The 26,984-nt window shown below is 38.4% G+C and overlaps 2 protein-coding genes across 4 annotated transcripts in view; one reads left to right on the top strand and one right to left on the bottom strand.

Moving 5' to 3' along the window:
* Positions 1-20,603, top strand: part of LOC148365447 (netrin receptor UNC5C-like) — a 245,766-nt gene extending 225,163 nt beyond the window's left edge. For both annotated transcript variants that reach the window (XM_088335768.1, XM_088335767.1), the window contains 8 exons: positions 2,766-2,901; positions 2,963-3,050; positions 4,952-5,120; positions 6,839-7,072; positions 12,106-12,255; positions 12,312-12,476; positions 13,733-13,911; positions 17,012-20,603. In XM_088335768.1, the coding sequence (XP_088191894.1) occupies positions 2,766-2,901; positions 2,963-3,050; positions 4,952-5,120; positions 6,839-7,072; positions 12,106-12,255; positions 12,312-12,476; positions 13,733-13,911; positions 17,012-17,177 (1,287 nt within the window). In that variant the 3' untranslated portion in view covers positions 17,178-20,603. The remainder of the gene's footprint in view (positions 1-2,765; positions 2,902-2,962; positions 3,051-4,951; positions 5,121-6,838; positions 7,073-12,105; positions 12,256-12,311; positions 12,477-13,732; positions 13,912-17,011) is intronic.
* Positions 20,604-21,961: 1,358 nt separating this feature from the next.
* LOC148365446 (bone morphogenetic protein receptor type-1B-like) overlaps positions 21,962-26,984 on the bottom strand; it is a 47,728-nt gene continuing 42,705 nt past the window's right edge. For both annotated transcript variants that reach the window (XM_088335771.1, XM_088335770.1), the window contains exons 9-11: positions 25,547-25,722; positions 22,368-22,498; positions 21,962-22,302 (exon numbers count right to left, since the gene is read on the bottom strand). In XM_088335771.1, coding sequence (XP_088191897.1) covers positions 22,177-22,302; positions 22,368-22,498; positions 25,547-25,722 — 433 coding nt within the window. In that variant the 3' untranslated portion in view covers positions 21,962-22,176. The remainder of the gene's footprint in view (positions 22,303-22,367; positions 22,499-25,546; positions 25,723-26,984) is intronic.

The raw sequence follows: 26,984 nt of genomic DNA, 5'->3' as shown, positions 1-26,984 counted from the left end.
TCCTCGCGTCGCTCCTGGTCATCTACAACTCTGGCAAAGCCACCTGGATGGAAGGTGACCCCACCCACCCAACTCACAGCCTCTTTAACCTGCTTCCGTCAGGAAAAAGACTCCTTCAGAGCAGGAACCAGCAGGCTTAAGGACATATTTTTCCAACAGGCTGTCAGGACAAACTCTTTCCCTGCCCTACCTGCTCCCACCTTAATGCCTTGTAAAACTATTCCTCTTAGATTCTGGCTATACTTTGAACGTTTTTTATTCAAAACCAAAACTCGATTTAAAAAAAGAAGACAAAAGAAACCTTGCCGCTATTAGTTAGTTGTATTTGTATTGTGCCTTTATCTCTGACATGATTGCATGCAGAGAAGAGGAAGCTGTAAGCTGTGCATAGAGCTCATTTGACAATAAAATTGAGTTGAGTAACAATGACAAACACATTTCACTCGTGTGTCATTAAGTCTCAGTTGAAATGCACCTGCTCTGTGATGGGTTAAGAGGTCTGTGAAAGAAGACACTGGAGAACTGTCAGCATTAGGAAGACCAAAAAACATACTAGGCAAGTCCGGGATAATGTTGTGGAAAAGATAAAAGCAAGAATAAGATACAAGACGATTTTGCAACATGTATACATCTCCTAAAGCTCTGTGAGCGCAAGTGATAAAAAATGGAAAGAGAATCAAATCACTGCAAACCTACCAAGACCTGGCAGCCCCTCTAAACTTTTGTCCCAAAAGAGGCGAAAACTAATCCGAGAAGCGACCAAGAGACCCCGGTTTACATTGGATGACCTGCAGGCATACAAAGCTGATGTGGGGCAATCTGTGCAATCTTTTAGCCATACACTGCATAAATCTGCCCTTTATGGAAGAGTGGCAAGACGAAAGCCCTTTCTGAAAGTGTACCATAAGAAAGGTCATTTGGAGTTAGCGAGAAGCTGCATGGGAGACAGATAACATGTTCTCTGGTCAGATGAAACCACAATTGAAGCTTTTGGGATTAATGCAAAAACATTCAATATGACATGAGAGTAACACTGTACATCACCCTGAAAACACCATCCCCACTGTTAAACATAGTCTTTTGGGGTTCACCTTCTGACAGTACAACTACTACAAACATTCGGCAAATCCTACAATGGGAATATCTAAAACTACCAATATTTAGTGTGTGTGATCCAAAAAGAAAAACCCAACTTGTACACTCGAAAAGTTTTCATTCATCCTCAATAAGCGCAATCTAATTGCTTATTTTACAAGCCAGTGATTGTATTTACACCATCAAATGCAAAGTAGCTTCTCTTTTGTCTTTTTATTATTTTTTTTTTTCATCCCTTGATCCCCCACGGTGATTTGGCATCTTCCTTCTCAGCTTCTCTCTACAGTCGTCATGGAAACAGCTCCAACAAAAAGGGCCCCAAACAAACAAGACTGGAAAAAAACATTTTTGTATGCAGTTATTCAAAATGATAAGCATGTCCAATGTCTCTGGTGATGTTCCCAAATGACAAAACAAATGTTACATTTTCAACCACAAATATAAAATATAATATTTTTTATTATTATTACCGTAAAAAAAAGTTGTATTGTTTTCACAAAAGTGCAGATATGCCATGGGCTGAACTACTTCCCACAATGACTTAATCTTCATTCAGTTCAGAATCTCATGTGATTCTTATTAACTTCAGTTTCACTTTACAGTGTGGAGTGTATTTCGGCCCCGCTTTATGTCGCATAGTGGGCAAATTGCCGTAAAGAGGGGCTGGGGAAAACATCTTACTCTACACTGTAAAGTGAAAACGTCATAAGGCGGGGATTCTGTATCCCGGGGCCTACTCCAAATGCGATAAAATAAAGGATGTCAAATTCAATAAGATAGCATTTATTGTTTTTGGAATAACCTTAAAGGGGCATTGTGTATTAGTTAGCGCCTCTTAGGGGTGGAAAAATCCATATGAGAAAAATGTAAGACAAAACACATGAACTATTATAGAAACGTCCATTCTTTTAAAGAAATCAATTTATTTGACATAGCATGATGCTCACATCGATAACATGATCGGCCGCCATCTTGCTACTAAACGTACCCCAAAAGACCAAAAACCTTGTAAAAAGCTGGTAAAAAAAAGAAAAAAAATTGTGCTTTTTGGTGACTTTGAGTGTTTGTAGTTTGTATTCTTCCTGGTGCTTTTTAGCACTCGTTTTTGGTCGCACGACACAGTACACTGCTAACTAGTGGTCAAATGATACACACTTTCCGCCTTAGTCATCACCTTATTTTTATTCATTGTCCTGATAGTAATGTATACGAGTTCTTCATATTTTTTGCCAATCGCAAGCTTTCTTTCAATGATTATCATGATTTTGCTTCTCCCTTTAGCATCACTGCAAGCCTTGGAGCCCATAGCAAGTTATTACAAAATATAAAATAAAAAATGGAATAGTTTGGTCACTTTTATACACAGTGTCCCTTTAATGATTTCTTAACCCCCTGATTGTTAATCATAGTCCTGATAGTAATATATGCGTTCTTCATATTTCATGCCAATCGCAAGCTTCCTTTCCATGGTTATCATGTGTTGGCTTCTCCCTTTAGCAAAAACTCAAAACCAAAGCTATGATTTGGTCTCTTTGAGTCTTCGTAGTTTGTAATCCTTCATGTGCTCGTATTTGTTTTCGGCTGCACAGCACTACACAGCGACATCTAGCGGTCAAACATGACACACTGTTCCTTTAAAAAACTTGACGTCTTATTTTTCTTGGGGCTAGCTTACACAGTCCCTGCTGGAGAACAGCGAGAGCACCAACCTGCGGAACCAGACCATGGCCCGAACCCGAGACCCTTCCTGCACGGCCTACGGCTCCTTCAACAATCAGGGGGGGCACCTCATCGTACCCAATTCGGGTAAAACCAGCAAATGGACCTACTATATTCCTAAACGAGGCGCTAATGTTTTTGTTTGCAGGAGTCAGTTTGCTGGTTCCGGCGGGGGCCGTCCCCCAGGGACGCGTCTACGACATGTACGTGACGGTGCACAGGAAGGACAGCTCCAGGCAAGTCTTAACTCTTTCCACCGTTTCCTTCTCTAGCCACTCATTTTTGACACTTGACTGCAGGCTATGACTCGCGGCAGGCTGCTATTGTTAGCAGCTCCTGTTTCATCCTTCAGTGTCACAAGCCTTCCACAGCTGAGCCCTGCATGCGATTGTCGGCTAGTTCCGCAATTCAGGCATCTTAACCTTTTTTTCCCACTCTTTCATTTTCTAGCCACTCTTATTAAGCCATTTGGATGCAGGCTAAGGCTCACCCCACGCTGTTGTGGTTATTTATTTTGCTGTCTTGCTTTGTCATTCATTGTCACTCGCACTCCTCAGCTGGTCATTCAAGCGAATGTCACTGAGTTCCATGATTCAGGCGTTTTAGGCTTTTTTTTCACCGTTTTCTTCTCTAGCGACTTATGTCAGCTGCAGGTTACAGCTCAACGTTAGCCATTAATCTTCTTTTTAGCTGCTCCCTCTGCAATCTTCTGTGTCAGTTGCCTTCTATAGCTAATCATTCAAACAAACGTTGCTGAGTTTTTAATTAACGCACCTCACCTTTTTTCTACTGTTTCCTTTACCAGCCACTTATTTTAGGCACCTGGTTAAAGGCTATAGCTCACTGTAGCCGTTATATTATAACAAATGTTGCTGAGTTCCATTATTGGGGCTGTTGGGAATTAAATATCAAAATGTACCGTTTACCAAATTGTTCAAATTAGTTATCTGACTCGATTAACCCAACACAACCTACATTCACCCAACAATTCATGCACGCTCGTTTCTTGAGGGAAAAATGAACAGAAAGCCGACATTTCCACACGAGGGCAGATTTATTTTCCCTAACAATTTAACTAAGTGTACTCCATCTAAAACGGCCGAAGTAGCGACGTTGGCATCGGTGTGAAGCCTTCTTTTGGAGTTTCTCTTCTTGGCCATCTTCTCCCCGCATAATGGTGTGCCGGCTCCTCCCATGGGCGCGCCAAGAAATTGTTTGCGCGCCTTGATGTCTCGTTTCCCAAAACAACACCTGCGTCAACAACGTCTGGATGTGCTGATGTGCTATCAGCAGTACGTCCTGTTCCTGCCGTTCCTGTAAACAACATCTTCCACCAGCCTGCCCTGACCTTTCACTGCTCATTGAATAAAGGCACAGTCAGTAAATAACTATAGCATTAAACTCAATAAATGTAACTTGTATTTAATCATATAAAATCCTTTATAGACGAATGTATAAAATGTTTCAGGGCATTTTCCACTACTTTTAAATGCTTCCTTCTCTAGCCACTTATCTTATCCATTCGGCAACAGGCTGTGGGTGGTTCTTAGCCGTTATTTTTACAGTTAGCTGCTGCTGCGTCATCCTTTAGTATCACTCGCCTTCTATAGCTGGTCATGCAAACAAATGTTGGTGAGGCCAGACATTGGAAGATTTTCCACTTTTTCTTCCTCTTCGTTCTGTAGCCACTCATCTAAGCCATTTGGCTGCAGGGTATGGCTTGCCATTCTCTGTTATTGTTATTTTTACCTTCTTCTTCATTCAGTGTCACTGTTCATGCAAGCAAACGTGGCTGAGTTCTATAATGAGGGCAAAATCCACATTGTTTCACTCTTTCCATCTCTAGCCACTCACCTCACCATTCAGCTGCAGGCTAAAGCTCGCCATTATTACTTTTTTTAGCCGCTCCTGCTTTGTCCTTCAGTGTTACTTGCCTTCCATAACTGGTCATGCAAGCAAACATTGCAGAATCATGTTCTCCGGGGAGCTGGTGCTTTGTTTTCCACTGTTTGCTTCTCTATCCACTCATCTCAGCCACTTGGCTGGGGGCTTCGGCTAACCTCTAGTTGCTTTTTTTTTTTGTTATTCGTAATATTTCTCTTTGTTGATTTTGAACGTCGGCTGTTACCATCCACAGACCCCCGTTGGAGGATGTGCAGACTGTCTTAAGTCCGGTGGTGACCTGCGGGCCCCCAGGGGCCCTCCTGACCCGACCCGTCATCCTCACCATCCACCATTGCGCCGACGACGTCCACGAAGACTGGCTCATACAGCTCAAGAACCAACTGAGCATGGGCGAGTGGGAGGTCTGTATACACTTTATTTTTTAAATAGAATTATTTCTTCGATCAATCAGTTGGGAAAAAAATGGGTCTAATAATGCCTACGTCAACAACTGCAAATGGATAAATTTACTCTCAAAGTCGTTTCCTAGGTTTTATTCTATCTACCACGGTTACACGAATAACCCAAAATCACATTCCTAATTGTTGGCTCACTATAACAAAAATGAAAACACAATATAAGAACCCAATTAGATGTGCTTTAAAAGTACTGGATTCAGAGTCAGTGAAATTTGGTCCAAAAATGCACCAATTTACTATATTCCCAGGTGTTACATACTAAATAACCCATTTTTTAAACATTTTATATAAAACATAAAGCTAGATGTTTTCCAAATAATGTGTTAGTTTTTGTTTCGTTTGTTTTTTAACCACGGGATGCATTTTCTTGTTTCGGTTGTTTTCTTTTTGGTATGTTATACAAGATGTTGCAATTTTTGTTGTTTTAAGTGGTGTTGTGACAAAATATTTCGCCTCATTAAAAAAAAAAATAGATTGTTTTAAAGGGAGGGTGATTTAATGTATTGAATGTTTTAGTATTAAAGAAGAAAAATCTTTATTTTGCCTTGCAAACAGTCTTAGTCCAAATTCCTTGGGCTGTTTTTGTGGGGATAGTATCTCCCTCATTTTATATATATATATATATATATATATATATATATATATATATATATATATATATATATATATATATATATATATATATATATATATATATATATATATATATATATATATATATATATCTCAATTTGAGACAAATATTTTGCCATGCAAATAATAAAGCGATTATAATTTGTTATAAACATATAATGGGGAAATGTGATCCAGTCATATTGCAGGGCAAACATACTCTAATTTCCTTCTCTTCTTGATTTATTCATGCATATTAGACTTTGAATGTAAACAGAACCGTTTTTTTTTCCCTCACCACTATTACACTTCTGGTAGTTATAACATAGTAATAACACGATAGCTAGGTTTTTTTTCCGTTTCTGTCTTGTCCGTGCAGCAAAGGAGACGCTGTTTATGCAGCCGAGATGTCTTCAGGGAGCAAATAGAGAAGCAGGCCGGAGTTCTTTTCTCTCTTCTATCGCTGCAATTTGTTATGCTACAGTTGTCCTCCATTTTTTATTTTTTTTTGCTTTCCTCAGCATGAATCGGCAGCATTCTCACAGTGTTTTTGCAAAATCCCCTCTGCGCTCGTTTTGTGTTTCTTATCGCAGCTCCGCACGAGGTTTCCGCAATTAGCCACGTGTTGCACATTTTTTATGTGTCTTTATGAAAATGAATTGCAGAATTTTATCAGTGAAGGAAATATTTTGCTGCAAATTAAAAAAAATGAGATCCACGGGAGGGAGGTTCTGCGGGTGTCGGCTCATGTTTATTTTTAAAGCTGATAAAACATTCAATGCGAGTTAGCTTGTATCGATCGGGCCTCGTCTCAAGCGCCACGACTGACTTTAATTACGTAGAAGAGTGGAGCTTCAGACGCCTTCGTTTTTTTTTCAACTAAGTATGAAAAAAAATGTCATCGCATGCCAGATAACTTTACCAATTTAAAATAAAAATAGAATAGTGCCAAAAAATAATTACAAAATTACTATTTTAATGTTTTTGTCAAATACTTATATCATTATGTATAGATGTATGTATATGAAAATGTTTTTTTTTGTGATCAGGACGTGGTGGTGGTAGGCGAAGAGAACTTCACTACGCCGTGCTACGTGCAGATGGAGTCAGAGGCTTGTCACATCCTAATGGAGACTCTGGGCACGTACTGCCTGGTGGGCCAGTCTCTGGGCAAGGCGGCGGCTAAAAGGCTTAAGCTAGCCGTTTTTGGACCCGTCTCCTGCACCGCTTTAGACTACCACATCAGAGTCTACTGTCTGGACGACACGCAGGATGCCCTCAAGGTGAGATCAGGATATTTTGATGCCGCAAGGCACCATGGGACTTGTAGTACAGAGGGGAATGATCTGCACCTACTGGAGCTTACTTGCTAAGAAAAGCTTCATGTGTATTGGTTAATTTCTCCAGGACATTTCTATTTTGTTTTTTGCCCCCATGAAAATGCCACAGTTGTATCCATCCCTATATAGTGTAAGTCTATGCTTCCGGCATGTACCCCCACAACCTTTCAAAGTAGGGATTTATCCTCAATGCCTTAACCTTCCTTACCCTGAACCTGAACTTTAAACATAAAACTAGAGTTGTGGCTTCATGTTAGGGTTTCAAACTGATCTGAGGTTTCAAATTAGTGTTGGGCTTCATTTTAGTGTTTTAAATTCAATTTAGGGCTTTAAACCAGTGTTTCAGCTTCATTTTGGGATTTTGAATTGAAGTTGTGGTTTCAAACTAGGGTTTGGGCTTCATATTAGGGTTTTAAACTCAATTTAGTGTTTAAAAGTATATTAGCGTTTTGAATTGAGTTTTTAGGGTTACGAACTAGGGTTTTAACCTAACCTTAATTTCAACCATAATAATAAAACTAGATTGCTTTGTACTAGGGTTTTGACTGATTTGTGGTTTCAAAGTCATCGTTGGCATTCATATTACAGTTTAAAGTTGAATTTGGGGTTTCAAACTCAGGTTGAAACCTAGTGGTTATGCTTCATATTAGGGTTTTGAACGGAATGTATGGTTTCAAACTCGTGTTTGGGCTTCATGCAACAGTTTTTAATGGAATGTTTAGGGTTACAAAAAAGTGTTCCATCTCTAGGCCTTTCCCCCTAACTCTGCCTTAACAATAAAACTAGGGTTGAGGCTTCATATTATGCTTTTAAACTGAATTAAGTGTTTCAATCCAGTGTTTGTGCTTTATTGTAGGATTTTAAATTGAAACTTTAGGGTTACAAACTGGGGCTTTAACTCTTACCCTCCTAACTCCAAACCTAATCATAATACTATGGTTTAGTGCCTCATTATAAGGTTTAAAAATAAACTCTAACCCTGCACTATCCATAAATCTAGTGTTCAGACTTCTTATTAGGGTTTCAAAATAGGATTTAGAACGAGGTTTCGCTCATCTATTTATTTTTTTCATAATGTGAAAAATTCATATGGATTGGTCCAATCAGGACCAAGGAAACAAAAGGCAGTTTTCACATTACTATGAGGATACTGGCGCTTTTAAAGTTAGGCTGAAATTCCTCTATTCACCCAAAAATCAGCAGCATTACTATATTTTGCTGACTGTAGGATACAGTTTTTTTCATAGTGTGTCTGGGGTTGCGACCTATACTCTGATGCGACTTATGTGGGACATTATTTACACACTATCATATTATTCCACATGGTATTTTTACACCAACCGCAAGAGGACGCTCTAAGCCTTTATTAAAAATCGACTGAGAAAAGCTGAACAAAAACAGCACCAAAAATAAAATCCTATTCTGCAGCTTACAAAATGCCAATCGTGAAATATGCTGCTAAAATCGGTAATTGAGCAGCAGAATGGTTTGGAGTTAGCATAAAGCAAAGGTGACAACGAGTCCGAGGCAAGCCACATGAAAGAGGAAGCGCGTGATCGTCTTTTTTCTGAGTTAGGAGGAGTTGCATAAAAGCGACACCAAGGATGATGTTTTCATTGGGAGCACGGCAGCAGACAGGAAAAATACACAGAGCGTAATGAACACAGCCTAGATCATTAGCTGCCCTCTGCCCACTCTAGAAGACATTGCTGGCCTACGATACTATATTAGAGCTATTACATTATAGAATTGAGGATAGTATTTGTTTTTTTAATTTGCTGAGATCGCAAGTTCGATTCCCGGCTCCTCCGTGTTATATGTCGAAGTGTCCTTGGGCAAGACACTGAATCCCTAATGCCCCCAATAAGCAGGTCGGCGCTTTGCATGGCTGCCTTGGTGTGTGAGTGTGTGTGTGAATGGGTAAGTGTGAAGCACATTGTAAAGTGCTGTGGGAGGTCTTCATTGATTTGAAAAGCACTATGTAAATGCAGACCATTTACAATTTACCATTTATTGTTACAATGCTCTGTTCTTCTTCATTGCATATCATTACGATAACTTAAGCACATTTTTCCAAGCACTACTTTGTAAAGATTTTGCCTCTTCATCCTGATAGTCTTTTAACTTTTTTTTTGTTTTCAAAGTTTTTATATTACATATTTTACCCGTGAGTGCCATGTATAATCTCCATGCATACAATGTTTCGCAATGTGAATATCCATGACAACAAAGACAATTCTAATCATAATGTCAGTCATGTAGCATTAGTATATTGTACAATCAACATGTTGTTCTCTATTTTATTTAAGTTTTCAATTGCTTTTCAAGTTGACATGCATGTTTTTGGTGTCCGATTTTATCAAATGAATTTCCCTCCAAAATGCGACTTATATATGTCGTTTCCTTCCTAATTATGCATTTTTGGGCTGGTGCGATTTATAATCTGGAAAATACGGTAAAAGAGAAAAATCCGCGATGCACCCAGGACTCCTAAGTGGAGCCCACATATGGAAAGAGAAGACTGTATTAATTAAGTCAGAATTCAAAACTGAAGTTATGATAAGACGTTTGCATTTGCATTCAAAGCGTTGTCGAGGTCGTCCGGCGCCGTCTTTGCAGCAATAAACAAAATGGGGTCAGGGCAAAGTCACACTTTGCAAAAGAAACCCAATCCCTAGCGCCACTGGGAGCATCTGATACGAGAGCTTAACCGAGAGAATTTATGCAAGAAGTCATTAAGGCGCAATTTCTTTGGATTTCAAACGAGAAGTGATTACAAGACATCTTGATTTAATCAGCGTTATGTGGTAGAAAAATCAAGCTTTGGTGTCTTTATCTGCCACCTAGAAGCAAAACTTAATTACTATGTGTTTTATTTGTTATATTTTACTAAGTTGTCTGAATGTATGTATTAAAACTACTGGTAGATGTATTTACAGTGTATACGTACCTTTTTAGGTGTTTCTTATATTTAATCCCAAAAAACTTCAGTTTTTAAATGAATACGTAACTCCATCCATCCATTATCTGCACCGCTTATCCTCAGTAGGGTCGCGGGGGTGCTGGAGTCCATCCCAGCCTTCTTCGAGCAGTTGGCAGGGGACACCCTCAACTGGTTGCCAGCCAGTTGCAGGGCGAATATGTAACTCATAAACTCAAAAATGTCAAGAACCGGAACAGGAGGATAACCCAAATGCGTGACGTTTCTCACACAAGCTTATATTTTAGGGGAAATTGGGCAGTCATGCACGTTAACCCAGACGCCAGTGATTTGGCGATCGTTGGGCAGAAGACGTACGGCAGCAGTCTGGCGTGGAATGACAGGAAGCCAGAGGCCGACAAGATCGATACAAATTGCACGAGCAGATATCGGACGGATGGGGTCGATACCGGACAGGACGGGACAGACAGGATTATATGAAAAATAAATAGGAAGATAAATGAGAAAAAAAAGAAGAAATGGAAAAAACAGGAAAAAATGAGAGAAAGGGGAAACTGCTAGAAAAAAGAAAGAATACGCTAGAGAACAAAAGAAGAAAAAAATGAAAGAAAAGAGGGTAAACAATAAAGAAGGAGAAAGAAAGCAGGAAAAGTTTTTTGAGGTCCGTTTGACCGCTCCTGTGTTCCATTCAAATAGTTTCCAAGTACAGTATATCAAGTCAATCTTTTTGCCAACATTTTACTTTGACTAAAAAGGTACTCTGTATTGTACTAAATACATCCCCAAAATTTTAGTGCTATGTAACAAAAGATACTTTCTTTTTAAACTGAAATTTCATGAAATACTTCCTGTGAAAACAACTGTGTATGTGGGTCCTGCCATTTTTCCCAATATAGCATTAATCAATTCATTGAAAGTGTGACTGGCTGGCAACCACTTCATGGCTCCAGCACCCCCGTGACCCTACTGAGATAATGGATGAATGAATTCATTGAAATTTGAAAAACTAACACGTGTTGAAAGAAAGCCAGCAGAATGTACTGTTGTTCTCAGGTTCTTGACATGTTTGATAGTGATCTGGTTGCCACACTTGGAGTTAATGTTGCTCACCGTTGTAAATCAGGGGTGCCCAAAGTTTTGAGAAAGCGGGTCAGTTTAGGTAGGCTGAAAATGTGTTAGGTCAGACTAATCAGACCAGCATTCTTTGAACAGTCTAATAAATTCACCCTCCATGTATGTTTGCTGTGCTTGGCGCAACCTCGTAGCTCGCCTTTGTAGCATTGTCATTTGACTCGCAGGGTTTTGTGAAAAAGCTCTGCTGTGCCGTTAAAACAGCTTCCAGTTCCTTCACCTTTTCACAGCATTTAATTCCAGTTACCTTTTTGTAGTCAGTATGTTTGGTCTTGATATTATATTCTTTAAAAACATCCACCGTCTCTTGGCATATTAGGCAGACGGAGTTGTTTTGGATTTCAGTGAAAAAATACTCAAATTTCCACTTGTCAGAAATGGGGCGGGCAAAAAATCTCACAGAAAGTCAAGGTCCAGGAGGCCATAGGGCTACTCCCATCATCAGGTGAAATAGTGATTCATTTGTTTTTTGTACAAATGTTTTTATGCAGCGGTCAGTTATTATTACTAGGGGGCCACATACAACTATTTTAAGACACTTGCTGCCGGCCAGTAAATATACCATCACAGGCCATAATTGGCCCCCGGGCCAGGATTTGGACATGCCTGCTGTAGAGTAAAAACATTTTAAGGTATGCCATAAACTGGGTTTAGTGTACAGTATTTAAGACACACTGTAAACCCCATTAAGTGAGAACGTTGTAAAGTGGGGATGCCGTAACCTGGGGGTTTACTGTACAGTATTCAAGACATTGCATCAACACAAAAAAGTAAAATTGTTGTAAGGCGGGGTCACCATAAACTGTAAAGTATTTAAGACACACCGTAAAGGTTTTAAGGTGGGTACGCCTTATCCCGGGGTTTCACAGTCCCATTATTGTGTCTTGTCCGTGATCTTTTCCAGGAAGTGCTCCAGATGGAGACGCAAATGGGAGGCAAGCTCCTGGACGAGCCCAAGTGCCTCAACTTTAAAGACAGCAGCCACAACCTGAGGCTTTCGCTCCACGACGTGCCGCAGCCACACTGGAAGAGCAAAGTGCTGGCCAAGTATCAGGTAAGGCGCTAAGAAACGACGGCGTGGAGGAGACGGCTAAAAGCAGCCTTTCGCAGGAGATCCCCTTCTACCAAGTGTGGAGCGGCAGCCAGAGGAGCCTCCATTGCACTTTCACCTTGGAAAGGATGACCTTGGCTGTCACAGAGGTCAGCTGCAAGCTCTGCGTCCGGCAGGTGGAAGGCAAGGGCCAGATCTTTCAGATCGCCAACACCCTGGAAGAGGTAGGGCATCAAACGTCCAAGTTTACAGCGGTACCAGATCCGAAACTGATCTGTATATTTCTGGGGCTAGAAGTGCAATAGCGAATCGGTTCAAAACCCCAATACGAAGCCCGAAATCTGGTTTGATGGTCAGGATTGGGGTTAGGAAGGTTAGGGGGTTAGGGATTTGGGTAAAGGTGGGGGGCTAGGGTTAAGACCCTAGTTTAAAAGCCTATAATCAGTTTAAAACCCAGAGTGAAAGTCCCATTTTAATAGCGTAATTTGAAACTCTCTAATACCTTTTAAACCCCTATAAAAATGATTAGGGTTAGGATAGGCATATTAGGGGAAAGTTAGGTTTAGGGATAAGGCCCTAGTTTGAAACCCTATATTCAGAAAAAAACCTGATTAGAAGTTGTTTGAAACCTTAACTACTGCTTCAAACACTGATAAAAATCTTGAAATCTGGTTTTATGTTTACAATTAGGGTATCAAGGGTCAGGAATTAGAAATAGGGTTAGGGCTAAGACCCTAGTTTGAAACCTAAAATTCAGTTTAAAATGAAAGCCAAAAACCTAGTTTTGAACCCTCTTTTGAAACGCTAAACTGGGTTTAAAACCCATGAATGAAGCTCGAACCGTGGTTTTAAACCCTGGTTTGAAACCCTAAATTCAGTTCAATCCCATAATGTCAAGCCCAAACACTATCTTTAAAGCTGTTTCAATTCCTAAATTCAGTTTAAAACCTTAATATTAAGACCAAACCCTAGTTTGGAACCCTAAATTTAGTTTAAATCTGTAATGTGAAGCCAAAACTATAGTTTAAAATCCTACTTTCAAATCCTAAATTCAATTTAAAACCGTAATATGAAGCCTAAAATGTGAGTTGTAAACCCAATTTTGAAGCCCTAAATTCAGTTTATATGAACTCAAACACTAGTTTAATGGTTAGGGTTGAAGTTAAAAACGTAGTTCAAAACTCTAAACCAGTTTTAAAATCTTAATATGCAGCCTTAACCCTAGCTTTAGGGTAAGGGTTTGGTCGGGTTTGGAGTTGGGTTAGAAGGGTTAGAAGGGTTAGATTGAAAACCCTAGTTAGAAACTATACATTTAGTTTCAAACCATCGTATGAAATCCAAACGGGTGCAGTCAAGCTATTCAACTTTAATGAACATTTTAATAGTTGTGCTTCTTTAATTAAAGCTAAAATAATAATAACGAAGATGGCATAACCCTCGCTTTTGAATGATCAAGGATTTTTTTCTTTGTTGTGTTCAGGAACTGCAGTGCATCGACACATCCCTGATGGACCCGGCCAGCAACATCACCACCCTGGTGGGGCCGCACGCTTTCCGCATCCCCTTGTCCGTCCGGCACAAACTCTGCGGAAGTCTGGACGCGCCACAGACGCGAGGAAATGACTGGAGGATGCTAGCGCGCAAGCTAGACTTGGACAGGTGAACAAAAAAACTAAAAATAGCTTTGTTTACATGGTTGTTATGTTTTTGCTTCTACCTTTGGCATCACTGAAAGCCTGATATAAAGCCCAAATCGCTTGTTTTAAACCCTCGTTAGAAATCTAAAATTCAATTTAGAAATCTGATTAGAAGCTTAAGCTCTAGTTATTAAAACATAGTTTGCAACCGTCCATTGTTTAAAACCCTAAGATAAATCTTTGACCATCAATTCGGTTTAAAACTGCAATATGAAACCCAAAACCTAATTTGAACCCTTTTAAGAAACCCTAGATTCACACACAGGTGGACACAGTTTGGGATTTTATGAAAATGGATTCATTTTGCATGGTTATCATGTTCTTCTTCTACCTTTAGCATCACTGCAAGCCTAATCTAAAACCCAATCCCTTACTTTTAAACCCTAATTAGAAACCCTAATTTCAGTTTAAAATAGTAGTAAGTAATTGGAAACCTCAAACCTCAGTTTAAACGAGTGCTAAGAAGCCCACGCCCTAGTTAGAAACCAACGTTTGTAACCCTACATTCAATTTAAAACCTTAACATGAATCCTGATCCCTAGTTTAGAACCCTATTTTGAAACTAGAAATCCCTTTAAATCCAGTTCAAACCCATAATAGGAAGCCCGTACATTGTTCGTAAACCCTATTTGGAAACCCTAAATTTAATTTTATATGTAGCGCGAATTGTACAGGGAGACAAAATTCTCTTTTTTTATAAAAACAGCTTCATTTCCATGGTTATTGTGTTTTCGCTTCCCCCTTTATCACCACTGCAAGCCTTGGGATCTAAAACACAGTATGGTATCAAAGAGAAGTTTTTTAATCGATTTTTTTCGGATGTTGTGTTGTCGGCATCAAAAAAAAAGGAGACAAGAACGGCAGCAGGCCTCTCCTGCAACCAAAGAAAACAGAGGATGGAAGACGAGCTATCAAAGTCATTCCTTGAAGGCTTTTGTTAGAATCGGGTTTTCCTTTTTCCCCTAGAAATGTGTGCTTGTTTGGCTCAAACCTGAAAGTGTAAGGTTTCTAATTTATACCTTTAAAAACAAATTAATTTTGTTTTGTTCATGATGGATCAATCTGCTCATTTTAAATATTAAAAAATAGAATATATTTTTTAAATTGTTCGATGTGAGATTCCAAAAAGGATCAATATTTGCATTTTATTTGACAAAAAAAAACAATTGACGCTGAAAATGATCCACTTTTGAAACCCTAACCCTAGTTCAAAACCCTTCTTTGAAACTCTAACCTGATTCAAAATATTCCTCTACAACCCCTAAGCATAGTTCATAAGCCTACTTTGAGACCCTAATCCTAGCTTAAAATAAAGTTTCGGAAACCCCAACCCTTGTTCAAAACCATACTCAAGAAACCCCAAAATAATTCAAAACCCCACCCAAGAACCCTAATACTAGATAGATAGATAGATAGATAGATAGATAGATAGATAGATAGATAGATAGATAGATAGATAGATAGATAGATAGATAGATAGATAGATAGATAGATAGATAGATAGATAGATAGATAGATAGATAGATGTGCCCAGGGTTACACCACCTTGTGTTCACGTAGATAGCGAGTCCACCTCCTCTCCGCTTCCCGCAGGCTTTTGTGTCTCTGTCGAACAGCGCTGAGGCCGGTTAGCTCCGGACAGCTCCGGGTAGCTCTGGGTACCTCCACGTTAGCGTCCGGGATGCTAGATGTGCACCATGTTTCCGTAAAACACAGCAAACTGCACTCCCTGTGCGCTTTGATGTTTTTCACCAGCACAGCCAGTTCTTATTTGGTAGAGAATTTACATCAACCATGATTACGGATGGTACCAAAGACTTATAACGCCGCTAGCCGCATAGATAGCTCCGGCTCTCCATCCACGATAGGGCCCCCTCATCACGCCGGCACGAGAATTCTTCAGGGCAAGGATTTGATTCCTCGAATAAACGCATTTTTGTGCATTCAAACCCATATCCGTAGGATAGAAAGTAATCCAAAGTGTAGTTGTCAAACAGGACGAAAAACACTAGTCAGAACTCTAAATTAAAACCATAACCTTTGTAAAAACCATACCTTTTAAATTCAAATCATTGTTCAAAACCCTACTTTGAAACCCTAACTGTAGTCCAAAATATTACCCAAGAAACCCTAACACTAGTCAAAACCCTAAATTGAAACCCTAACCATTGTTAAAACCTTACCCCTGAAACCCCAACTATTGTTCAAAACCCTCCTCAAGACCCAAACCCTAACTCAAAACCCTTATCGTAGTTCCAAACCTTACTCTAAAGACCCAAACTCTAGGTCAAAACCCAACCTTGAAACCCTTTAAGTAGTCTAAAACCTGACTTTGAACTGTCACCCTCGTTCAAAACACTACCTTCAAAATCAACCCTAGTTTAAATCTCTACTTTTAGACCCTAACTGTAGTTTAGAACCCTACAGTATAAATCCTACCCTACTTACGTCTGTCCTGTTTAGAAACACTACTTTGAAACCCCAACTCTAGTTCAAAACCATACCCAATTGACCCTAACTCTTGTCTAAAATCCAACATTAAACCCAAACTATACTCAAAATCCTACACTTAAAACTTTATTGATAATCCAAACCTACTGTGAAAAATAAATCCCGTTTCTTTTTCTTCTTTATTTTTTCTCTCTGTCTGTCTGTCTCTTTCTCTCAAACTGTCTCTCTCCCCTTCTTTCACTCTCTAAGTCTCTTTCTTTTCCCCTCTGTTTTTCTGTCTTTGTCGCTCTCTCTATTCCTCTGTCTCTCTCGCTATTTTCTTTTTTTATCTCTTTCTCTGTGTCTTTCTCTTTTATCTATTTCGCACTTTCTTACTGGATCTCCCTCTCTTTCACTCTCTATCATAGTCTCGTCTCTCTCTCTCTTTTTCTATCCTTGTCCCTCCCTGTTTTCTCTCTTTCTGTTTAATGTACTAGTCCTGCATCCATTTTTTTCCTACCATATGGCCCCCTAGCTGCAATGAGTTTGACACCCTTGTTCTAGATAATTATTGTCTCGGCCCCCTCAGATTAAAAAAAACCTCCAGGTAATCTTTGGCTCCGCCCCCTCAGGTACCTGAATTACTTCGCCACCAAGTCGAGTCCGACGGGCGTCATCTTGGACTTGTGGGAGGCGCAACACTTCCCTGATGGCGGTCTCATCCGATTGGCCGCCGTACTCGAGGAGATGGGTCGCCATGGCGACGGCAGCTTCTGCGCTATCGCCGTCGAACACTGACCAATCACGGACATGAAAAGAAAAACGCCGAACAAGCTAACGGCGGGAAACGCTAGCATAGCGACCCGACATCATCGAAACATCCGCCATGTTTTTTATGTTTTTTTCCTGTTTCGAAATGGCGGCGGAAGACTAAAGTGGAGACAGAAAGGGCTAGCGACGGTTCCTAACCGCTAGCAAGTTAGCAAGTTAGACGAACAAATGACGCTAATCATACGGCTTAAATGTATGCAGCCGGATAGCAAAATGACCTAAGGCCTTAGAAGCGTTTGCTAACCACTAGCAAATTAAACAAATTAAGCTAATCATGCACCCTTAAAGTGAGATCTTATGGAGCGGGCTAGCAAAATAGGCGAAAGCCGATTGCCGACGACTACTAAACACAAGTAAGTTTAGCTCATGATTTGGTAAAAACTCAGATCATATGCAGTAGTTTAGCAAAATAAGTTAAACTTTAGCAACACCTGACAAACAAGTTAATGATATGGCTTAATTCATTCAATGAGCGAGCAAATTTAGCTAAAGGTTTAGCAAGGGTTCCTAACCGCTAGCAAGTCAAGTTGATAATGTAACTAAAGTCTGGGATCGTATGCAGTAGGTTAGCAAAATGAGCTAAAGTCATCAAGACGAATGCTAGCAGCTTGCAAGGGTAGATGAGCAAATTAGCTATTGATGTGGCTTAAAAGTGAAATTGTTATTTTCTGGTGAGCAAAATGAGCTAAAGCGATTGCTGAGGTTGTTAACGCTAGCAATTGTAAGAAGTTAAGCAAATTCTAGGGATTTAGAGAGAGGTCATATCCAGCGGATTGTTAAATTAGCTAATGCCTAGTTACAATTGCTAACAGCTAGCAAGTTAAGCTAACGAAGAGGCTTCAAAGTGAGATCAATAACATTTGGTTAGTAAAATGGGCTAAAGCCTTAGCAAAGTAAGTTAACCACGAACAGGTTGGACAAACGAATTGAGCTAATTATATGGCTTTAAAGTGAGATCGTATAAACGGGGATAGCAAAATGAGCTAACAATTTGGCAATGGTTGCTAACCGTTAACAGGAAGAAAGCTTTAGGAATTTTTGTTACGATCAGGCAGAAATGAACAATGTTATAGAAAAGAAAAAGGTCATTGGATGTAGCTGGCTAGCAAAACAAGCTAAGGAAGTTTGAGATCAAGTTTTAGCAATGAAGGCTAACTGCTAGCGGCACAACGATAATGGCATTGGACGTCTGTGGCTAGCATAACAAGCTAAGGAAGTTTGAGATCAAGTTTTAGCAGCGACAATTAACGATGCATTCATGAAATATTTAATAACCAGCCATTCAGAGGTCCTGCCAAGAAACAAGCCCCGCCCTTTAGCCCGCCTCCTCTTGGATGATGTCTTCACGCCTTTTCCGATCTTCTTTGATTTTTGGTCTTTTTATTTCCGATGTTGAACGCAAGCCATGACAAGAGACTTTTATTTATCTTGACGTCAAACAAGCAGCAGGGAGAAGCGGGGAAACCAGGAGTCAGGGAAGGCACCACGATGAAGGCTCCTTTTAAAGGGACAGTGTGTATTATTTAGCGCCTCCCAGTTGTACAAAAATACATTTATTTTAAAGAAAATAATTTTGATTTCAATCATTAAAATACATGAACTATCATATAAATATGCATTATTTTATTACTCATAGGTGGAGAAATTTATATTTATTTAAAGTAAGATGAAGATCGCCTACAGGGAGCTGACATATTTGTCGGCCATCGTGTTGCTAAGTGTAGCACTCATAAAACAATAAGCTTTTTTTTTTTCTTTGCCTTTTTAAATTATTTTTCCATTGCTTACTTTTATTTTGCTCTCTCTGTTTTACTTTTCACTTTTGTGACTTTTTCCATTTCTTATCTCCTATTCTTTTGGCCCTCCCTTTTTACCCCTTTCTCCCTTTTTTTTTTCAAATTTTGATTTTCTATTTTTTTTTTCTCCATTTTTCATTTTTTTATTAAGTCTTATTTATTTTTCTTTCTTTTTTCGTTTATTTTCTTTTCCTTTTTTTTCTTTCTCCTTTCCCCTTTTCTCTTTTTTCTTTTCAAATTTTCCTGTCTCTTTCTTTTTTTATTCGTTTCCTTTTTTCCCTCGGTTTTCTTTTTTTCTCTTTTATTCAAGAGAGGCCTGGCATAAAAAAGAAGAAGAAGAAAACGAGCATTTTGGACACTTTGAGTCTCCGTAGTTTGTATTTTTCCCTGTGTTTTTTGTTTCACTATACAACACAGCGAAATCTATTGGTCAAATATTACACACTGTCCTTTTTAACTACGTATATATTCAAATTTTTGTCTAAACCTAGCGCCATCCGGTGGCCTTTAACGTATCGTGTTCGATTCATGTAAATACATGATCGTCACACGGTATACAAATCATACTTTTCTCGCGGATCATCGTTTTATGTGGTTTTATTGGGGGTTTTGTTTTTTCCACTATATATTTTTATGCCACAGCTTGAATTATGTTGAATTTATGTTTCTTTTTTGCATGTTGCTAAAATAATTTTCACGGGATATAGGTAATATTTTCAATTTAAAAATTATATGACTTTCAATTATTGGCAGTTTATGAACACATAATTTCATGCAATATCTTATTTTGATTTTTCTTTTGACCCAATGAAAAAAATATATATATTTATTTGTATTAATTTCAGTTGGTATTTCTTTCAGTGTGTTTCTTCTTAAACGTGTTTCATATATAAAGTAAAAAAAAAAATCTAAAATCATTGAACATGGTCTTACGGAAAATCTTCTGATGCAAAAATATATATTTACGTTCATATTCAGGTTTTTTTTTTTAGCCTATAATTTTTACTTTTGGCAAAGAATCATTACGTAATTAATATTAATATGATTATCATTAGAATTATTATCATTCATATTATTGATATTTTTATTATGATTACGTAAAAAGTATTTTGTGATCCAAGCAAGCAAAAGTGAATGATGTTATTGCTTAAAGTATTTTCTAGAAAAAAATAAAAATAAAAATGTTGTGATTGTTTGCAAAAGGGTACAGGGTGCGTTTAAAACTCCAACCCAAAGGTGGCGCCGTTGAGTTTTTCCCTTTGAAAATCGTCAAACTGGTCACAAAAAAACTCCACCCAAATCAATCAAGTGTTGTATTGTTCATAGTACAAAAAAACTTTTGTTCTATATAGCTATGGTGTGTACACTTGTGTACTGTCACTTTAAGATTTACAAGAAAACAAAAAAAAGATTTGGGAATGTGTTTTGTTTTTGTCATTTTGTTTTTGTGGACTATGCAAATTTTCGATGGACGTGAATGGACTAGCTTCACCCCCTCTTAGCCCCGCCCCCAGCTCCTTGTTTTCTGTACAAAGTGTAAGAAAGAATTTTTAAGACGATTAATAAATTATATTTATAAGCAAAATGCTCAACATGACTTGACGTGTGGCCTTGGTCGTTTTTTTTTAAAAACCTTACTCAAATTGGATATTTTCGCTGGTTATTTAGAATCTCATTTGGAATCTAAAATACTATGCCAAATTGGAATCTCCCTTCTCTGAAACCATGACCCTAGTCCAAAAAAACATTTGAAAACCATAACAGTGGTTTCAAACTCTACTAGGAAACCCTAAATACATTTTAAAACCTTAACCTTGTCAAAAACTCAACTTTGAGACCATATCCCTAGTAAAAAAAATGCTACCCTTAAAAACTATACCCATACTTCAGTAACCAATTCGAAATCCTATTCATAGTCCTTGAAATCCTAACCCCTAGTTAGCAACCCTACTTTGACACCCACACACTTGATGAAATCCCTACTTTCAAACCTTAATTGAAGTTCAAAAGACTATTTGGTAACTTGAACCCATGTTCAAAACCCTAATCAAAAACCCTAACGATAGTCAAAAACCCTGTTTTGAAGCCCTAGCCCTAGTTTAAAAACTTACCACCATCTGAAGTTCAAAACCCTACCTTCAAACCTTGACACCAGTTAGGAACACATCTTTCAGACTCAAGCACTAGACAAAATCCCTACATCCAAACACTAACTGTTGTTCAAATCGCTACTCTGAATTCCCAACTGTTGTTCAAAAGCTTACTTTCAAACCCTAGCCATAGTCCCAAAACCCTATTTTGAAAACCTAACCATGGTTCAAACCCTTACTTTCAAACCCTGACTGTGGTTCAAAACACTATTTTGAAACCCTAACCGATGTTAAAACCCCTACTTTCAAAACCTAGCGCTAGTCCAAAACCCTATTTTGAAAATCTAATCCTAGTTCATACCCCTACTTCCAAACCCTAAATGTAGTTCAACACATTACTTTGAAACCCTAACCCTTGTTCAAAACCCTACTTTAAAGCCCTAACTATAATTCACACCCCTAATTGGAAAACCCACCTGTAGTCAACCTTACCCTAGAAATCTTAACTATAGTTCAAAACCCTATTTTGAAACGCTAATCCTTGTTCAAAACCCTACTTTCAAAACCTAGCCCTAGTCTAAAACTCTATTTTGACAACCTAACCCTAATTCAAACCCCTACTTTCAAACCTAGCTCCAAACTCTATTTTGAAATGCTAGCCCAGTTCAAAACCCTACTTTTAGACCCTAACCCTTTTTCAAAACCCTACATTTTAATCCAACCATGTTTTAAACATCATTGAATCCTGGACCAATATTCAAAGCCCTGGTTTTAAAAACATCAACTTTAAACCATAACTTTGAAAATCCTACTTTAGCTGGAAAATGATTTAAGTGACCCTTGAATGTAGAGAACTGAAGGCCAGTCAAGAACTTCAAACAGGTTTATTGCGGCTTCACAGGGAAAATACACCAGCCATGACAAGGAAAAGAATGCGAATAAAAAGACATTTCAAGGAAAACCAGCATGAAGTAGAACCCGTTCAGTCCACTTTTGTCACACAGTGGCAGCCCCGCCCCCTTCCTTCTCACGCCCAATCAGCTTTCACAGAAAGCAGGACGAGAAGAAGTCCCCGCCTCCTCACAGTTTGATGTCCTGCGATTCCGACATCTTGGCTAGCGTCTTTTTGACTCGAAGCGCCGTCAGGCGGCCGGTAGGGTTTTGAGCCCAGCACTCGCTCATCAGCTTGGACATCTGCTGCAGACACTGTAGGGGGGGGGAGGGTCGGGGTCAGGTGACCGGTCGGGTCGGGCCACGAGTCGGGGTCTTACCTCGTCGCTGGTCCAGCGGTTGGGGAAGGCCGGTCTCAGTTTTTTGACGCAGACGACTTCCCGCATGTCCTCGTACGACGGGTCGCTCGGGACCAAATCGTGGTAGGGAAGCTGGTACTCCTCCAGGATGCCTTGCAAGCAAAAAGGAGGGAGAAATAGGTCAAACATAGATGAAGATCAGATGTGGGAAAGCCAAGGCCCGCGGGCCAAATGCGGCCTGTCAGGCTTTTTTCATCCGGTCCGCCAAACAAAAATAATATATAATAGTAAATAAAGTTCTAATAATAAAAAATATTGTTGGGTGCCAACTCTGTCCCTATTATCCCTTTACAGATATACTACAAAATGAAATATCAAATTTAGTGCTTAAAAACTGGGACCTAATAAATGATTTTGCTTTGATTCTGGAAAGAAATAAATGCTACAGAAATACTAAAAGAAATCTTCTACAGTAATGCTACAAATTATTAAATATCAAATTTAGTGCTTAAAAACTGGGTCCTAATATTGTTTTGTTTTTATCTGAAAATAAAAAAGTACAATAGAAGTATTAAGAAATACTACTAGAGGTAAGATAGTAGCACTCTAGTAGTATTTTGTCAAATTCTACTACAGAAATATTACAACAGAAATAGGAAAATTAAATGTCAGTAAAATTATAAAAAACACTAAAGAAATACTACAATGAAAATACGGCAATGAAAACTACTACAGATATATAACAAAAATACTACTATGGAAATACCTAAAAATAATACAACAGAAATATTACGACAGAAATACTACAAAAATACTAATACAGAAATATTACGACATAAATACAACAAAAATACAACTACAGTAATACGACAAAAACATTAAAGATGCACTACAAAACTTCTTCAGTAGAAATAACACAGAAATACTTCAGAAACTCTTTCGGGAATACTACTGCAGAAATACTACCCAAAAAACTACAGTAAGACAAGAAAAATGTTACAGATATACTGAAAAAATTTCAAAATGGAAATACTACAATGATACTACTGAAATACTGAGGAGGTACTACAGAAATACTCTTTTGGAAATCCTGTTAAAACACTGCAGAAATACAGTGATACAAAAAATCTTTTGCAGAAATACTACAAAGTGCAACAGCAGTACAGTAATACTAAATATAAAACAAATATATTATTTTTCTTTTATCCAAAAAGACAAAAATACTCCAGAAATAATACAAAATACTACTAGAGTGCTATTAAAAAACAAAATACTAGTAGAAAAATATCACAACAGAAATACTAAAAAATACAGCAGTAAAATTACAAAAATACTATAGAAATACTACAATTGAAATACTTAAAATAATACTACAAAAATATTAAAGGTACACGACAAAACTTCTACAGTAGAAATACCAAAGAATTACTTCAGAAATACTATTTTGGAAATACTACTGCAGAAATACTACATATATAACTACATTGGTACTACAAAAATGCTACAGATATAATGCAAACGTTTTACAACGGCAATACTACAAAACTACTATTGAAATTTTAAGGAGGTACTACAGAACTACTGTTTTGGAAATCCTGATAAAAACAGACATACAGTAAAACAAAAATTTGTCTTCAAAAATACAACAAAAATAAATAAATATATATATATATATATATATATATATATATATATATATATATATATATATATATATATATATATATATACCGGAGCCATATCCCCCTAGTGGGAGGTGGCTAGAGTCAAGAACACATTCCTGACTCTTTCTGGGAGATTGATACAGAGGAGGGGATTCCCGGCCCCCTCGCTCAACCTAACTGATGTGTTGGGAGTCATTAGGTGAGCAAACCCCCCAATTCCAACCCTTAATGCCGAGCGCCAAGCAGGGAGGCAATGAGTACCAATGTTGTAAGTCTTAGGTATGACTCGGCCGAGGCTTGAACCAGCGACCTCCCAGTCTCGAAACGGGCGCCCTACCCCCAAGGCCACCGAAAAAATGGCGAGTATAAAAACCTACTTCTGTGTGATCCAACTCAGATTACCCAATGTTGGTCGTAAATGCCGTGAAAAGAATCCTTATTCTCCAAACGATTCAAGAAGAGCATTAAATTTCCTTTAAGTACGTCTTGGATTAGGATTTTAGGAACGGTAAGGTATTAATGGTATATTTGAGTTACTTGCCCTTAAGTTTATCTAAATTTTGAACTGAAGCCTGCCCGATGATAAGCTTTTGGATGCTAAGCTACTTGGGCATTGAATTTCATTTGTGGGAATTTGTTCTCATGGGAATTAGTCTCATTAGTTTAAAACACTACTTTCAAAACCCTACTTAGAAAAACCTTGACTTTTAAACAATCCTATTTCAAAACCATAGGCCTACTTCTAAACTTTAATTCGAAACGCTAACCTTGGTTCAAGACCCTACTTTGGAACCATAACCTTAGTTTAAAACCCTACGTTGAAATCTTAACACAAGTTCAAAACCTCACTTGGAAAACCTTCACTTTACTAACAATACTATTTCAAAAATCTAGGCCAAGTTGAAAACTCTTTGAAACCCTAACCCCAGTTTAAAACCCTACTTTGAAACCTTAACGATAGTTCAAACACTTACTGGAAAACCCTTGTCAAAAACCGTACTTTGAAATCATAGTCCAAACCCTTAATTTGAAACACAAACCCTAGTTCAAAGCCCTACTTTGAAACCTTAATCCTACTCTAAAAAGCTATGCTAACCCTATTTAAAACCCTTCTTTGTATCCCTACCCCGGCTCCCACTGGAAAACTACTTTGAACTCTAATTTTGATTTGAAAGCTGAATGTAAAATCCTAATACCAGTTGAAAACTCTATTTCAAAACCCCACTACACAGAGAGGTTGGTACCCCACTTTTGTGAGCGCTTTTAAAAGTGGGTCACTTGTGACACCCGCAACTTTACGGGTTGAAAACAATCAGAGCCACACAACGCATGAATCCTTTGACACCATTTTGATCTGTTATTCCTTTCTGAAGACAAGGACTGGCTCGCCGCTTTTTTATTCCTTCTTTTCTTTCTTTTTCTCTTTTTCCCTATCTTTTCTCTTTCCCGCTCGCTTTTGCTCTTTCTCACCTTCTTTCCCTTTCTTTCTTTCATTCTTTTTCTTCCTTTTTTAAACATTCTTTCTTTTTCTGTTACCTCCGGAAAGGCACCGTCGTGTGATCTCCCACATGATGAGTCCGAAGCTGTACATGTCGGCCATGATGTAGGACTGGAAGTGGGTTGTGTTGAGGGTCTCGTCCAGGACTTCGGGGGCCATGTAGCGCTTAGTACCCACTCGCGTGTTGGGGGGGATGTCCACCTCGTTGGTGTTGCTGGAAAGACACAAAAAAGCCAGGGTTGAATAAAAAAGATTGGTGTCACTTCTGACTTAGTCAAAAACATTATTGCTATATGTATACTGCATTTATATTTATGTATTTCAGAAAATCTTAAGAATGTTTGTCCTTCGACAAAACCATATAGTTTTCCATTATCAAACACTTTTGAAATATCTTCAGGAAGCCACTAAGGCTGAAGAGCCACATGCTGAGGGGTTCCTGACCCCCACTCAACCCTTTACTTTGAAATCCCTACCCTAGATTGTACCCTTACTTTGAAACCATAATCATAGTCAAAAGCCCTACTTTAAAATTGAAACACTTGTTTGAAACTTTACTTTGAAAACGTAATCCTTGTCCAAACCATACATTCAAACCCTCACTAAGTTCTAAACTCTGACCCTAAGGAAAATCGAATATTGAAATGCAAATACTCAAAAAGCCCAATTCGAGTCAAAACGCATAATTTAAAATATTAACACTAATTCAAAATTTTACTTTGAAACCATAACTCTTTTTCCAAAAATCTGACTCTTGTTCAAAACCCTAGCTTTAGTCAAAAACTCTACTTTCGGACACCAACCCTTGTACATAACCTTACTTTCAAACTGTAACCCATGGAAAAGACCCAACTTTGATTAAGGGCTATACAAATAAACATGCCTTGACTTGACTACTTTAAAATCCTAACACTAGTTCAAAACCCTACTTTGAAATCCTAAAACTTGTTCAAACCTCTTTGAAAGTCTAACACTAGTTCAAACCCTACTTTGAAATCATAACACTAGTTCAAAACCCTACTTAAAAATCCTAAAACTAGTTCAATCCTTCTTTGAAATCCTAAGACTAGTTCAAACACTACTTTGAAATCTTATCACTAGTTCAAAACACCACTTAGAAATCCTAAAACTAGTTCAAACCTTTCTTTGAAATTCTAACCCTACTTTGAAACCCTCACCCCTGTTCAAAACCCTAAAACAAATCCAAAACCCCAAATTTGGACCCTAAACCCCTACCTTCAAAATCTAACCCTAGTCCAAGACCTACTTTCAAAATGTAACCATATTTTAAAACCCCACTTTCAAACCCTAGCTGAGGTTGATACTACCAAGATTCCACTTCTGACATCAACTACGACTACTCTCTTGATTTGAAACGATGATGGACCTTTAAATAAGACATTTTACTGTATGTCTTATGGAACCCAGCATCCCGCTTCTGACTTCACCCGCTCTACATAGAAACTGGAAAGTTGG

This window comes from Urocampus carinirostris, chromosome 5, assembly GCF_059441175.1.
Source record: "Urocampus carinirostris isolate Australia breed hairy pipefish chromosome 5, RoL_Ucar_1.0, whole genome shotgun sequence".
NCBI classification, from domain to species: domain Eukaryota; kingdom Metazoa; phylum Chordata; class Actinopteri; order Syngnathiformes; family Syngnathidae; genus Urocampus; species Urocampus carinirostris.
Note: the sequence above shows the minus strand (reverse complement) of the source record. Positions and strands in the feature narration are given on the sequence as shown.